General features: G+C 58.1%; 5 protein-coding genes across 9 annotated transcripts; 3 read left to right on the forward strand and 2 right to left on the reverse strand.

The window, feature by feature from the left end:
- Positions 1-587: 587 nt before the first annotated feature.
- On the forward strand, positions 588-2,136 carry CLDN9 (claudin 9). The gene has a single exon (XM_080679195.1). It carries the CDS (start codon positions 989-991, stop codon positions 1,640-1,642), a length of 654 nt encoding a protein of 217 aa, XP_080535321.1. The 5' UTR covers positions 588-988; the 3' UTR covers positions 1,643-2,136.
- Positions 2,137-3,002: 866 nt separating this feature from the next.
- Positions 3,003-5,643, reverse strand: CLDN6 (claudin 6; the record flags this gene model as incomplete). Of its 2 annotated transcripts, none has more annotated exons than XM_080680362.1 (2): positions 5,317-5,643; positions 3,003-3,696 (listed from the first exon to the last, which is right to left on the reverse strand). In XM_080680362.1, exon 2 carries the CDS (start codon positions 3,666-3,668, stop codon positions 3,003-3,005), a length of 666 nt encoding a protein of 221 aa, XP_080536488.1. In that variant the 5' UTR covers positions 3,669-3,696; positions 5,317-5,643. The 2 variants fall into 2 exon arrangements, with proteins under 2 accessions (XP_080536488.1, XP_080536489.1); XM_080680363.1 differs by lacking the exon at positions 5,317-5,643 and adding an exon at positions 4,934-5,022.
- Positions 5,644-6,268: 625 nt separating this feature from the next.
- TNFRSF12A (TNF receptor superfamily member 12A) lies at positions 6,269-8,281 on the forward strand. The gene is made up of 4 exons (XM_080680364.1): positions 6,269-6,415; positions 7,122-7,226; positions 7,452-7,586; positions 7,668-8,281. Exons 1-4 carry the CDS (start codon positions 6,322-6,324, stop codon positions 7,721-7,723), a joined length of 390 nt encoding a protein of 129 aa, XP_080536490.1. The 5' UTR covers positions 6,269-6,321; the 3' UTR covers positions 7,724-8,281.
- A 228-nt stretch (positions 8,282-8,509) lies between these two features.
- Positions 8,510-10,075, reverse strand: HCFC1R1 (host cell factor C1 regulator 1). 2 transcript variants are annotated; one of them, XM_080680370.1, is made up of 4 exons: positions 9,609-10,072; positions 9,275-9,331; positions 9,033-9,161; positions 8,510-8,799 (listed from the first exon to the last, which is right to left on the reverse strand). In XM_080680370.1, the coding sequence occupies exons 1-4, from the start codon at positions 9,689-9,691 to the stop codon at positions 8,664-8,666; spliced, it is 405 nt and encodes a 134-aa protein (XP_080536496.1). In that variant the 5' UTR covers positions 9,692-10,072; the 3' UTR covers positions 8,510-8,663. The 2 variants fall into 2 exon arrangements, with proteins under 2 accessions (XP_080536496.1, XP_080536497.1); XM_080680371.1 differs by lacking the exon at positions 9,275-9,331 and having other exon boundaries at positions 8,514-8,799; positions 9,609-10,075.
- Positions 9,757-13,516, forward strand: THOC6 (THO complex subunit 6). 3 transcript variants are annotated; one of them, XM_080680368.1, is made up of 13 exons: positions 9,761-10,147; positions 11,386-11,501; positions 11,607-11,671; positions 11,754-11,857; positions 11,948-11,985; positions 12,069-12,117; positions 12,239-12,310; positions 12,390-12,492; positions 12,577-12,626; positions 12,717-12,779; positions 12,878-12,988; positions 13,077-13,211; positions 13,290-13,516. In XM_080680368.1, exons 1-13 carry the CDS (start codon positions 10,109-10,111, stop codon positions 13,368-13,370), a joined length of 1,026 nt encoding a protein of 341 aa, XP_080536494.1. In that variant the 5' UTR covers positions 9,761-10,108; the 3' UTR covers positions 13,371-13,516. The 3 variants fall into 3 exon arrangements, with proteins under 3 accessions (XP_080536493.1, XP_080536494.1, XP_080536495.1); XM_080680369.1 differs by lacking the exon at positions 9,761-10,147 and adding an exon at positions 10,198-10,496; XM_080680367.1 differs by having other exon boundaries at positions 9,757-10,147; positions 13,077-13,516.

The following is a 13,516-nucleotide window of genomic DNA, read 5'->3' on the forward strand; positions in this document are numbered from 1 at the left end:
CCCCCCAGCTCTCCCACTTCTGAGCCAACTGTTACATTTTGAGCTCCATATCTTCTCCCTGAGACTCACCATTCCTCCCTCCCTCCCTCCCTCCCTCCCTCCCTTCCTTCCTTCCTTCCTTCCTTCCTTCCTTCCTTCCTTCCTTCCTCCCTCTCTCCCTCCCTCCCTTTCTCCCTTTCCTCCCTCCCTCCCTTCCTTCGTCTAGAGAGAGGATGGGAGAGAGAGATCTGTCATTCCACTTATTTATGCATTCATTGGTTGATTCTTGTTTATACTCTGACTGGGGATGGAACTCCAAGCCTTGGCATATGTAGAGGACACTCTAACCAAGTGAGCTACCAGGCCAGTGCTCACCATTGCTTTGTCACTGGGTTCCCACGGGCATGGATGTTCTTCTTTCCTCCCCTGTTTCTTCCCGGTCATGGTATGCTCTTTCCCCGATCCCCAACACCTCCCCCCAGCCCCCGCCTCCTCCCACAGCACCAGCCTCCCAGTCTTGGTCAGGTTGCTCCTCCCCTGCCTCTGCCTTAAAACCCCATGTCTGTGGCCAGGAGCTGCAGTCCTCAGGTGCCCTGGGCAAGGCTGCATTGCTCCTCGTGATCCTGCGCCAGCCAGAGGGATGAGGCTCTACCCAGCCTGAAGGTGCGTCGGAGGGTAGGTTCTGCGTAGCTGGTTAGACAGGCAGTGGTAGGAACGTGTCTGCCGAGTGGCAGGAGAAGAAGCAGCCACTAGGCACCTCAAGGGGACACCAGCCATTCAACTGAGCAGGACTGTGAGATTTTGTTTGTTGGGGACCAGGGACACACCTGCGAAGGGCACAGAGCGAGGAGGTGCCTTGCAAGAGGCTCACAAATGTGAGGACTGTCTTGGCCTGAGGACACTGACTGCCCATTCCTGGCAGGCACCAAGACCCCTGCTTGGCAGCGTCTGACGCACTCCTCAGTTAACCAGGCCACCGAGTACTGAGAAGACCTAACTGAGGAGGCAGATGGCTTCAGCTGGCCTAGAACTCCTAGGCATGACCCTGGCTGTGCTGGGCTGGCTGGGGACCCTGGTGTCCTGTGCCCTGCCCCTGTGGAAGGTGACCGCCTTCATCGGCAACAGCATTGTTGTGGCCCAAGTGATGTGGGAGGGGCTGTGGATGTCCTGCGTGGTGCAGAGCACAGGCCAGTTGCAGTGCAAGGTCTACGACTCGATGCTGGCGCTGCCCCAGGACCTGCAGGCTGCCCGAGCCCTCTGTGTCGTCGCCCTCCTGCTCTCCCTGCTCGGTCTGCTGGTGGCCATTACGGGAGCCCAGTGCACCACCTGTGTGGAGGACGAAGGTGCAAAAGCCCGAATTGTGCTCACCGCGGGGGTCATCCTCCTCCTCTCAGGCATCCTGGTTCTCATCCCCATCTGCTGGACGGCCCACGCCATCATCCAGGACTTCTACAACCCCCTGGTGGCTGAGGCCCTCAAGCGGGAGCTGGGGGCCTCCCTCTACCTGGGCTGGGCAGCAGCTGCCCTGCTCATGCTGGGCGGGGGCCTTCTCTGCTGCACATGCCCCCCGCCCCAGATCGACCGGCCCCGAGGACCCAGGCTGGGCTACTCCATCCCCTCCCGCTCCGGCACCTCTGGAATGGATAAGAGGGACTATGTGTGAGGTGTCTCCAGAAGCCCACTGCTCAGAGCCTTGACTTTGTGCTGGATGCCGTCTCCAACCCCTGCCTTCTACCCTCAACCCCTTCCCCAGATGAAACCTACTTTCTAGGAGTTCCAGCCAGGTTTGGCTGCTGGGCTAGTCTCAGATGGCTTGGCTGAGCCCAGACCCTCCTCCATGGGGTCCCCACCTCATGGCCACCCAACTCCCCCAACCAGTTGCTTTCTTCTGCTTCCTGGACCTAGGTTGGCTCTCCTCCCCTTCCTGAGGCCTCCCCTGCCCCTGGAACCTGGGCTTCACCCAAAGGGCAGTACTCCTTGGCTCAAACAAGGAGAGGATTATGCTCTGCAGGCCCTGGAGCCGGTCCCCTCCAGTCTGGCCACAACCTTCATTCAGAGACCCAGGCCAGGCCCTCTGGGAGAAGCCAATCTCCTCCAAGCCAGAAGGGCCCAGCCCACTCCCTGCCCCCACTGGATCCCAGAATAAAGAGTATTTGTACCTCTGCTGCCTTGACCTGTGATTGGGCAGGGAAGACCAGGTGGCCCGGGCTGTCAGGCCAAGGTCTGCTCCAGGTCCTGCTGAGCGGGTAACCTCACACAGGCTGTGCTAGGCAGGTGAGCAACAAAGGAGGTGAGTCACTCATGTTCACCTTACTCCAGGCTGGAACTCAACAGCCTCCCAGCAATTCCAATGGCAAGTAACAAAACAAAACACTCTTTATTTAGTAAAAACTAGTGTGTGGGTGTGCCATGGCAGAAGTGTGCAGGGCCTGGAGATGAGAGGGTCAGGGGTCTACAGCGTGGTTGGGAAGCAACTCTGAGACAAGGATGGAAGAGCCAGAGGTCAGAATCCTTGGAGGTAGATGGTTTTGGGTAACTTATCACCTGGTCTTCTCAAGGGTACCCGAGGCTCAAGAGCTCCGGGTCACAGAGGCCTGACCAACAAGGTGGAGCTTATCCCTGCAAGCCCTCCTCCCCCACAGCAGGAACTCTTGGGAACAGACTGTCAAAGCACCTTGTTGTCACAAAGTACCTGGCCAGCAAACAGCCTTCACCCAGGGGTCACAGCTCCAGGCTGGCCTCCAAGATGGGAATGTCCAAGGTGGAGAAAGATCGAGAAACTCTGAAGTGTTGCCTCCTTGGTCTCATCATCCAAAGGTGAGAAATGCCAGCAGCAGAGCCCAGGTGAGAGACTGAATTTCTTCTTGGTTTGGTGCTTAACAAATGGCTTAAAAGAAAAATACCCCCTTGCCCAATAAAAAGGAAAAACAAGATAAAAGCAACCCAGAAACTGTCATGCATTCTGATGACTCCAGCTCAGGGGTTAAGCTCCATGGTCAAGGGAGCCCCCATCCTCCTACCCATCAGACGTAATTCTTGGTGGGGTATTCAGAGGGCCCTTGAGAGATGGCTCGTGGAGCAGATGCTGAATATCGGGCCAGGTAATGGCTGGAGCCCCGGGACCCCCCAGAGGGGCAGGTGTAGCACAGAAGCCCCCCACCCAGCAACAAAAGACCAGAAGCCGCCCATCCCAGGTAGAGGGAGGCCCCCAGCTCTCGCTTTTGGGGCTCTGCCACGAGGGGGTTGTAGAAGTCCTGGATGATGGCGTGGGCCGTCCAGCAGATGGGGATTAGGGTCAGGACCCCTGAGATGACAAAGATGATCCCAGAGGTGAGCACCAGACGGGCCTTGGAGTCCTTGTCCTCCACACAGGTGGTGCACTTGGCCCCACCGAGGTAGATCAGCAGACCCACCAGGGTGATGAGGAGGGTGATGATGCAGAGGGCTCGGGCAGCCTGCAGGTCCTGGGGCAGTGCCAGCATCGAGTCGTAGACCTTGCACTGCATCTGGCCTGTGCTCTGCACCACGCAGGACATCCACAGCCCCTCCCATATCACCTGGGCCACCACAATGCTGTTGCCGATGAAGGCGGTCACCTTCCACAGGGGCAGGGCGCAGGACACTAGAGTATTCACCCAGCCAAGCAATGTCAGGACGATCCCCAGGATTTGCAGACCAGCGGAGGCCATGATGAGGTTGAGGTTGAAAGGAGCTTCCCTGGGGACAGAAGAGAGTAATGTTAAGACCAGCTGGCCAGGATCCCTCATTTCCAACAAGTGCTAATCCCCATGCCATGTGCCATGGCCACACAGAACACCAAGAGTATAAACCTTGGGAGTTGGGGTGCCATGTCTTGTCCCGAGCCTCATTTTCTCATGGCCAAAATGAGCATTAATGCCTTAGCATATATTTCTTTTCCCCTAGTTATGTGATAGTCTGTTTTGAGTACAAAGGAAAGATAATATAAAGCCTAAGCCAGTGCTAGTCCCTGGCCTCAGCCACTATGGGTACATTTGATCAAACAGCAAAGTGACAAAAGGGGATGAAGTGACAGCAAAGTTTGCAGGTGTTTCCACAGAGAGCACAGATGGAAGGTTGGCTCTAGCTATTGGGTTTCACTCTTAAAGCCATCAAGATTAGCGATCCAACCTTCTTCCCACCACCCAGCAGAAGAGTCCAAACCCCTCACCCCAACATGGTTCGATACCTCAGGCAGGTGGTTACCAGTTTGATCTTAAAGATCTTCTGTACTGTGTGGCCCACCAGTCCCCACCTGGCCTGCCCCAGCAGAGCCTCATCCAATCCCTGGAGGGGTAGGAGAGATTGGGGGGGCGGGGCGGGGGACTCCCACCCAAAAGCACTTCCATCCCTAAGGCCACTGGCTGTCTCCCTGGGTCCCACTCTTCTGCCCTCCCTTTGGGGCCATAGCGCATACTGCCAAGGTCGGGGACATTTTTTCTTGTGTATTCTTTCCCATAATGCAATCCTCTCAAGAAAGAACTTTTCTAAAAGGACCTAAAATCCTTGGGGGTCTATCGAGTGAACCAGCTCCTCTACAGCAGCCGCTCCGTCTGTCTCCCCTCACATTTCATTTCATGTTGGAGGTCTCCATCCAGATCAGTTCTGTGCAGGTTTTTGTTATGGCTCTCCATTGCCCAGAGGTTCCGGCCACGGCATGGACTTAAACCTAGCACCAGCCCAGCAGTGTGACTAGAGAGCAGACCCTCCACTCATTTTATTTGCACCCGCTAGGTCCGAGCTGAAGAGCTGGGGGGAGACCGGATCGGGTGGGCCAGCACTCTTTCATCCCAGTCCCCGGTCTACACCTCCAGGCGTCTGGCCGAGTTAAAGCCGCGGCCACTCCAGCCCAGGCACCTTGCGCTTCTCCCCTACCCTCCACTCTGTTCCGTTTCCACATACTATCGGCTCGATTTTGTCCGAGGACGCTCCTTACCGCTCCCGATCCCCGCTTCGGAGTCAGGCTCAAAAGTGGGTGTCCTCAGTCCCCATCTTCCTGGGAGCAACGCGCGCGCGGGATAGTTTAAAGGCGGCGCCAGCCTAGGGTCTGCTCCCGCAGGTGAGGGGGAGGGGCGACCGACCCAGCGAGCAGTGCAGGTGGGGGAAGGGCGCCCGGGTTTCGGTGCCTTTGTCCCAGGGGAAGAGAGGAGGGGCGTTTAGCCATTTTCGAGCCGCCAAAGGACCAGATCTGCCCCCCACCGGGGACTCGCCAGAAGATCAGTCCAGGTTCTCCATGCTGCCCGCACCCTGCACCCGGTTCCTCGAGGCATCCATCTCCTCCTCCCCAGCACACACACTGCCCCTAGGGCCTAGGCTCACCTGAGAAGGTAGGGCTCTGCAGAGTTCCGTAAGAGCCGCGAGTGTGGGGATGGGGCGGAGGCGGGGGTCTTAAAGAGGTAGTGACGTCACTGGACCACCGCCCCGGGGAGGGGCAGAGACCCCAGTCCAGACTCCCGCGGTCCCGCGAATTCAAACTTCGTCAGTCTTGGGCGCTTCAGAGTGGGGCTGCTGCGCCCGCATCTGGCTCGGGTGAGGGGACATCAGCGACTGACGTGGAGTCCCGCAGTGAGTCAGGGCGCAGGGCATGGAGCCAAACAGAACTTGGGCCTCGGCTCCTCCACCTTCCCGAGCCTCAGTTTCACACTCTGCAAAATGGAGACAACAAGTCCACATTTGACTAGGTAACTACACTGAGTGGCCAGATTATTATGATCTCTGAACGCATAATAATCTGGCCACCCAATATATATATATTAGAGGCCCCGTGCATGAATTCGTGCATGGGTGGGGGTCCGGCCAGCCTGGCCAGGGGGAGGGGACATGGGCGGTTGGCCTGCCTGCCTGCTGGGTGAGGGGACAATTTGCATATTAGCCTTTTATTATATAGGATATACACTGAGTGGCCAGATTATTATGTGTTCAGAGATCATAATAATCTGGCCACTCAGTGTATGTCCTAAGGTAAAAATTAAAGGACACGTTATCATGATTTTTATGCTGTCCTTAAATCTGGGATGGATGGTTCCATGTCTGATTCTCCGTTCCCCTTCCCCCAACACACACACACACACACCTCCCACACCTGAGCACCGAGAGGGCAACCTAGTCTGTCACTGCGAGGTCCCGCAGCCCGAGCATGCTGGCGGTGTTAGTGCTACTGACTGAATTTAGCCGGCCGGGCGGGGCGGGGCCTCCGGGGGCGGGCCGCTGGGCCGGCGGAGGCGTGGGATCCGCCCCGGAAGGCGGGGGCGGGAACCCGGCTGAGGTTGTCTGTCCCCGCGACTAGCGGCGGTCTCAGACCGTAGCGGTCGCGGGACGCGCACTATGACTCTTGCCCTGCTGCGCCCTCTGCCGCGGCTGCTCGTGCTGGGGCTCGGGCTGGCGCTGCTGTGCGCGGCGGCCGGGGAGCCGGTGTCAGGTACGCCGGGCGCCACGCTGGGGCTGGGCGGGAGGGCGTGAGGACCTGGGAACCCCGGACGGGGGATGCGGGAGCTGGTTTGTGGGGAACTAGAGGAGGGGGCAGAACTGGGAGGTGCATGGGATCGGGGGTCAGGTAGTTTCCAGACACCGCGCTCCCTGGCCAGGGGAGGTCCCATCTCGCTCCGAGCTTCATTCCCAGTCCCGGCCTCAGTTTCCTGCCTGTCCAACTCGGACTCGGAAGTGGAGAAAGTTTGAAGGCGGGATGTCTCATCCGGTGAGGGGGCAGGCCCCCAGCCTGGTCAATACCGGGCCTGCCCAGCCCCAGTAACCGGAGTCTGGGTGGGGTGTCGAGAGATTCGGGGGTCTGTGTCCCCCATACCATGTGGGGTGCCCCCTTCCATCCGGTGACTTCAGTGCCCAGCTATGCGGGGGGGAGGGACCGGGGTCGGGCCCAGTGCCCAAGAATGAGTCACTCGCCGGCGGCGGCAGGGGGGGGGGTAGGAGGGACCTGACCCCCCCCCCCCAGCCTCCTGCCCGACGGCTCCCCCCACCCCGCGCTGCCGTATCCCGGTCGGGCGGTGCGGTCACCTGTGAGGAATGCGGGAAGAGGGCGCCGGTGACTCACGTTATACGAGCCGGCCGACCCAGACCTCAGCCCCCAGAATAGCCGCGCCCCTCCCCCAGCCTCTGATCCCCTTCCCCAGGCACCACTCCCTGCTCTCGCGGCAGCTCCTGGAGCGAGGACCTCGACAAGTGCATGAACTGCGAGTCATGTCCAGCTCTACCGCATAGCGACTTCTGCCGGGGATGTGAGTGGGGGGCGGGGCCAGAGGCGAGCGGACCCCAGAATAGGGGAGAGTTGCTGGGGTAGAGAGAGGAGCAGGTGGCTTTAGATCTGGGGAATTAACGTGGGAGGTGAATGGGGAAGGGGCTCCAATCCGGGTAGGGGAAAGACTTGAGGCTCAGATCTAGGGGGTGGGGCTGGTCTGGAGAGGGGTGAGGTCTGAGGTCTGACTTTTGAGTCCTGCCTGCAGGTGCTGGGGCTCCTTCAGCCTCCTTTGGGCTGTTGTGGCCCATCTTGGGGGGCGCCCTGAGCCTGGCCCTTGTGCTGGGGCTGCTTTCTGGCTTCCTGGTCTGGAGACGGTGCCGCAGGAGAGAGAAGTTTACCAGTAAGTGTGCCCTGTCCTCCTTGCCCCCGCATCACTCCTCAACATTCCCCCAGCTTGATGACCCCTCTTCTTATCTTTCAGCCCCCATTGAGGAGACCGGCGGGGAGGCCTGTCCTGGCGCAGCGCTGATCCAGTGACAATGAGGTTTCCTGGTCATCAGGAGACTGTGCCCACTCGTCATTCATTCATTGTGGAGCCAGCCGCTGCCTCCCAGACAACTAGAGCCATGCTACTCCCATCACAGGGGTGTGCAGGAATGGGGGACAGGTGAATCACTTATCTGAGGCCTGGATCCAGGCTTCAGAGGGACCCTCCAAGGTATCTGACTGCCCTGTCTCTGGCTCCAGGACAGGAAAGGAGACCCAGGCTGGCTCACACCAGATGGCTGACACTAGGAACTGCAACATTTGCACAAAGGTCCCCTATCCCCATGGCCTGGAGGTCAGGCTGAAGTGAGGCACAGACAGAACACCAGGTCCCACCTACTCATATGTGCTGAAATTCTAGCACTGGGATCTTAAAGCCTGGGGGGGTTAGGGACCTGTTCCTAACACTAGGGGGCTGGCCCTCTAGGGGGGCTGGCCTTGAGACACTGCCCCCACCAACCCTCAAAGGAGGGGAGATATTTATTTTGGGTAGAAAGTTTGGAGGGGCGGGAAGAATTTATTAATAAAAGAATCTTTAACTTTAAATGGATTGGAGAGTGGCATGATTCCCCAGCCTGAGCTGGAGGGAGGAGTGAGTCAGCCTCGGGGGCGGGGGTGAGGCTCTGACTCACACATTCTCAATGCCTGAGCCCAGCCTGCCAGGACCTGGCCAGACCATGACCGTTTTCCAGGGAAGATCTTGAGGAGAAATTGAAGCATCTTGTGCCCCAGTCTTGCCCTCTCTTCCCAAAGGCCCCAGGTTCCAGACTGAAGCCATCATCTGCTCAGCAATCTTTATTCATTTCTTCTGGGGGATGGGGGAGAATGCCTCCCTTTTCATGCTGCTATCCCTCCTACCCCAGGCTCTGTCTTTCTCTGTTGGGGGAAGGTCTTGATGCTCAAAGGCGTGGGCAGCACTGTCTGCCAGCACTCAGGGCTCCATTATTTCCCCAGCTGGGGTTGCAGGGTAGTGGGAGGCAGGGGTGTCCCCCAGCCTCAGCAGCCTCAGAGCCTCAGGGATCAGGTTTCCAGGGTAGCGCCAGAGAAGCAGTTCAGAGCAAGGGCTCCTGGAAGAGGAAATGACAGTTAGGGCAGAGGATGGCGTGGTAGAGCCTCCTCCTACCAGGTTCAGGTCCCCCAGGGCTCCTGGGCTGCCTCTACCTTCTAAGGAGCCAAGAGGAGCAACAACAGAGGTTGGCTAGAAGTTAAAAATAGCAGGATGAGGCAAGGCCTGGAGGTTGGCTCCCAGGAGGTGTGATCCTCCAGAAGGCCCAGTCAGTAGCTAGTGGATGGTACTTACCTGAGTTGGGGCAGAGCAGGGGAGAATGCCAGCGGGGGCGTGCAGTAAGGGTGGTCATTATGTAGGCTGAGCTGAGAGAAGTGGGTGGCCATATTCTCCTCAGACAGGAACTGTTTGCACAGGGGCTCCCTGGGGAGAGACCAGGAGGCAGGTAGGCTGGGATATTCAGAGGGGAGGCAGGATGATGGGGACCTGAGTTGACAGAGGTCTTGCTGGGAGTCCCTCCCTGTCCCCAGACTCACTGCTCCTCCTTCAGGCGCCGTTTGGTGCTCATGGGCACAGCTCCTCGGAGAGGGGAGCTAGGGAGAAAAGAGAGCTAGGTGCACCCCACCCTCTTGGCCCCATTCCCAAGATCTGCCAGCCTGAGACTGGAACATCAGCCAGGAATCCCCCAGCCCATATCTCAGCTGACGCCTAAGTCACCTCCACTCTCTGGAAGTCTCCAAACCTGACTCAGCTCATGCCCAAGACCTGCTGATTTGCCCCACTGTGTGTCATCTTGCAGACAAGCCCTGAGCCCCCAGCCAAAGCTCTTACGCCCCTGGGCTAGGCCCACCTAGGGGCCCCCATACACACCTCGCGTCTAGGCTTCGAGGCACCCCCGAGTCGCGCTGGGCCCGACTCGGGGAGCCACGCTCCAGGGGCTGCTGAAGAATCATTGGGGTTCGGGGTCCTGGGGGCAGAGGGTGGGAAGCGGGCGACAGAGGCGGAGCTCCGAGGGCGTGGCCACACACGAGAGGTGTGGCTTTAGGCGCGCGCAGCAGCGAGATTCTGCGCTGCGCGGAAGACGGGTGGCGCGCCGCTGGAAGGCGGATCTGCTCGGCTCGTCGGGGTGGGGGAGGCAATCCGGCGTAGCGGGGCTGCGGTGGGCGCCTTTTAGTGTCGGGGGGCCCGGGAGGTCTTCGCGGCGTTCACCTCAGCTCCTGGGGCTCTGGTGGTACGTGGCGAACGCCTTCCGGCCGAGCCTGCCGGCGGTATTGGACCAGTGGGACGCCGGGAAGGTAAGCTGCTCCAGAACACGTCCGGACCCGTGAGCCTGTGTCGCGCGGAGCACCCTGGGATTTGTAGTTCTCGAGATGGAGCGAGCTGTGCCGCCCACGGTGCCTCTGGGTCAGGTGAGGCGGGCATGGTGCGCGGTGCCTTCTGGGCTTTGTAGTCTATGCCCAGTTCAGAAGGGGAGGGCAAGGAGTTCTTCCCTGAACCCTGTTTTCCTTTTTTTAAAAAATATTTTACTTAAAGTACTTTCATGAGGAATATAGAAAGGACTCTTAGAACTCAACAAGACAACCCAATTTTGTTGTTGTTAATCCTCACCCGAGGATATTTTTCCCATAGATTCCTTAGAGAGAGTGAAGGGGGGAAAGGGGGGCGGGGAAGAAACAAACATCCATGCGAGAGAGACACATCAATTGGTTGCCTCCCGCAGGCGCCCCAACCCGGCAGGGGATGGAACCTGTAACCAAGGTACGTGCCCTTGATCAGGAATTGAACCCCGGACCCTTTAGTCCGCAGGCCGACGTTCTAACCACCGAACACACCGGCCAGGGCAAATTTTAAAAATTTATCTTTATTATTGAAAGTATTCCAGATGTTCCCTTTTTCTCCCCATTGACCTCCTCCACTCTGCACCTGCTCACCTCCCCCAGGCCTTCACTGCACTATTGTCCTGAACCCTGTTTTGTGCGGGCTGTGGGTAGGACTTGGACTCTGACCCCTGGGCAGAAGAGTAACCCAGAAATACCTCGTGGGCCTAACATGAAAGGTAGAGGGTAGGGCTTAGAAAGTAGTACGTTATTCTTTATTGGGGTAATAGAGCCACATTTTGTGCACTTTCAACGAGGCAGCCCAGTGTGAAGCTCTTTATATACAGTAGCTCATACAATCTTGACAGAATCTCCCCTGAGCTCCATTTAACAGTTAAGGAAACTTGGAAGAGAGCCTAGGTCAGCCTTGGGCAAACTACGGCCCGAGGGCCGGAATCCGTTCTCTTGCTCTCCCCTCCACTCCTTAACTTTGAATTTTTATTAGTTCACACAAACACTCCATCCATGCTTTTGTTCCGGCCCTCCGGTCCAGTTTAAGAACCCATTGTGGCCCTTGAGTCAAAAAGTTTGCCCACCCCTGGCTAGGTGCTTGCTCAAGGTCCTTCTAGGCACCTCGAATCAACTCTCCCCTTCCTTCCTCACCCTCTTCTTGGAGCCACCTCTGGGACTTTATGGGCAGATGCCTGCTTAGGGGGGCCTCAGTGGAGGTCTGAGAAGTATGGGCAGTAGCTGAACTGGAGGTAGGGGAACCAGGAAGGAGTCTGTGGATTGGAATTCCCAGACAGCTTTCATCCATCCTCTCCCCACAGATGGAAGTGTTTCAGGCCCTGCAGCGATTGCACATGACCATTTTCTCCCAGAGTTTTTCACCCTGCGGGAAGTTCCTGGCGGCTGGTAACAATTATGGACAGATAGCCATCTTCAGGTACCCTTGCCTTGCTCACCAACACCCATTGGCTCTGGTATTTGGCCTTCCTAGGACTGATGCCCCGTGCTTCTGACTCAGACACTCTCTACCCTTTTCCTGCAGCTTGTCTGCTGCTTTGAGCTCTGAGGCCAAAGAGGAAAGTAAGAAGCCCATAGTGACCTTCCAAGGTGGGTTGAGTTTGACTTAGGGGACCCCAAGGTGAAGGAGGAGAGCAGGATAGAGTCATTCAGATTCTGCATTTCCATTTAGCCCATGATGGGCCTGTCTACAGCATGGTCTCCACTGATCGACATCTGTTCAGCGCTGGGGACGGGGAGGTGAAGGCCTGGCTTTGGGCAGAGATCCTCAAGAAGGTAAGGAGTGTGGAGCTGAGGGTCAGGGGCACTCGGGCACCCAGCCCCAGAGAGAACCTTTGAGGTCACCCAGTGTTTCTCTCCATGAAGGGCTGTAAGGAGCTATGGTGTCGTCAGCCCCCATACAGGTAAGCCAGGGCCACATGGGCAGAGGGCACGTGAGGGTGCAGATGCTGCCTCACCAGAGCTGACCCTGCTTTCCCTCCTCCAGGACCAGCCTGGAAGTGCCTGAGATCAATGCTTTGCTTCTCGTCCCCAAGGTCTGAGCCCTTTGTGACTAGGGCTCTACCCTACCCTGTTTCTGGCCCAAACTAATACTTCCCCGATCCCTGTCCTTATTTGACATTGATTGCTGACCCCACCCCTTCTTCCACCCTGCAGGAGAATTCCCTCATCTTGGCAGGGGGAGACTGCCAGTTGCATACGATGGACCTAGAGACGGGGACCTTCACGGTGAGAGGGCCCTGGAGCTGGGCAGTAGGGGGAGGCATTCTTTCTGGATCTCATTCTGACACTGCCCCTCTCCCTGCAGCGGGCCCTCCGGGGCCACACAGACTACATCCATTGCCTGGCCCTGAGGGAGCGGAACCCTGAGGTGCTGTCTGGTGGCGAGGATGGAACTGTGCGGCTTTGGGGTAAGGGAGTGACTAGTTGGAGAGGAAGGTGGTGATGAGGAAGGCTGGTGTGAGTAGGGTACCTCTCATGGTTTTCCCCCACAGATCTTCGCATGGCCAAGGAGGTCCAGACAATTGAGGTCTACAAGCATGAGGTGAGGGCATGCCCCCCACACACCCTGTTTTCCCTTCTCCCTGGGCATCTCCTGTGTCTTGACCTCCTCCTCTCTTCCCCTCCTTCCCAGGAGTGCTCCAGGCCCCACAATGGGCGCTGGATCGGATGTTTGGCAACTGACTCAGACTGGATGGTGAGCCAGGCAAAGTGCAAGATGGGTGGCAGCTCCGGGCCCTACCAGCTGAGAGCCCGTGGCTTATGGTGGCTGGGGACCCTCACCTTTCTGCCCAGGTTTGTGGAGGAGGCCCAGCACTCACCCTCTGGCACCTCCGATCCTCCACACCCACCACCATCTTCCCCATGTGGGCACCACAGAAGCATGTCACCTTCTACCAGGACCTGGTGAGGCTTGCTGCCTTGATTTTGTGACTCCTGCCTGGTTCCTGTCTCTTGGTTCCTGACCCCTAAATCCTCTCCCTGCTCTCCACAGATTCTGTCAGCTGGCCAGGGCCCCTGCGTCAACCAGTGGCAACTGAGTGGGGAACTTAAGGCCCAGGTGCCTGGTTCCTCCCCAGGGCTGCTCAGCCTCAGTCTCAACCAGCAGCCAGCAGCACCTGAGTGCAAGGTGGGTCCTGCACGGAGCTGTGGGGGTCCTGGGAGGCCAGGCGTGTGGGTAGCTCAGTCACCCCCCTCTTGCCTCCAGGTTCTGACAGCTGCAGGCAACAGTTGCCGGGTGGATGTTTTCACCAATCTGGGCTATCGGGCCTTCTCCCTGTCCTTCTGACCTCCGGCAGCTGGTAGGGTCGGGAGCAGGAGGACCTGGAAGAGGCCCTAAGCTCACCGTCTCAGACAGGGAGAGGGCCCTGGGGCCTCCGCGAGCAGGGATCTGAACTGTTTTTTCTTTTTACAAAATAAAATTTCAGGCTTTTC

The sequence above is a fragment of the Plecotus auritus genome (genome assembly GCF_963455305.1).
Source record: "Plecotus auritus genome assembly, chromosome: 7".
Lineage (NCBI taxonomy): Eukaryota > Metazoa > Chordata > Mammalia > Chiroptera > Vespertilionidae > Plecotus > Plecotus auritus.

Excerpts from the sequence above, each read along its gene's own strand:
- CLDN9 (XM_080679195.1), top strand. The coding sequence starts at position 989 with ATGGCTTCAGCTGGCCTAGAACTCCTAGGCATGACCCTGGCTGTGCTG.
- TNFRSF12A (XM_080680364.1), top strand. The coding sequence starts at position 6,322 with ATGACTCTTGCCCTGCTGCGCCCTCTGCCGCGGCTGCTCGTGCTGGGG. Across the intron at positions 6,416-7,121 it reads GGCCGGGGAGCCGGTGTCAG|GCACCACTCCCTGCTCTCGC; the intron begins GTACGCCGGGCG and ends CCCCTTCCCCAG. Across the intron at positions 7,587-7,667 it reads CAGGAGAGAGAAGTTTACCA|CCCCCATTGAGGAGACCGGC; the intron begins GTAAGTGTGCCC and ends CTTATCTTTCAG.
- HCFC1R1 (XM_080680370.1), bottom strand. The coding sequence starts at position 9,691 with ATGATTCTTCAGCAGCCCCTGGAGCGTGGCTCCCCGAGTCGGGCCCAG. Across the intron at positions 9,332-9,608 it reads CCTCGAAGCCTAGACGCGAG|CTCCCCTCTCCGAGGAGCTG; the intron begins GTGTGTATGGGG and ends TTTTCTCCCTAG. Across the intron at positions 9,162-9,274 it reads CGGCGCCTGAAGGAGGAGCA|GGAGCCCCTGTGCAAACAGT; the intron begins GTGAGTCTGGGG and ends GTCTCTCCCCAG.
- THOC6 (XM_080680367.1), top strand. The coding sequence starts at position 10,109 with ATGGAGCGAGCTGTGCCGCCCACGGTGCCTCTGGGTCAG. Across the intron at positions 12,627-12,716 it reads TTGAGGTCTACAAGCATGAG|GAGTGCTCCAGGCCCCACAA; the intron begins GTGAGGGCATGC and ends CCTCCTTCCCAG. Across the intron at positions 12,780-12,877 it reads CAACTGACTCAGACTGGATG|GTTTGTGGAGGAGGCCCAGC; the intron begins GTGAGCCAGGCA and ends CTTTCTGCCCAG.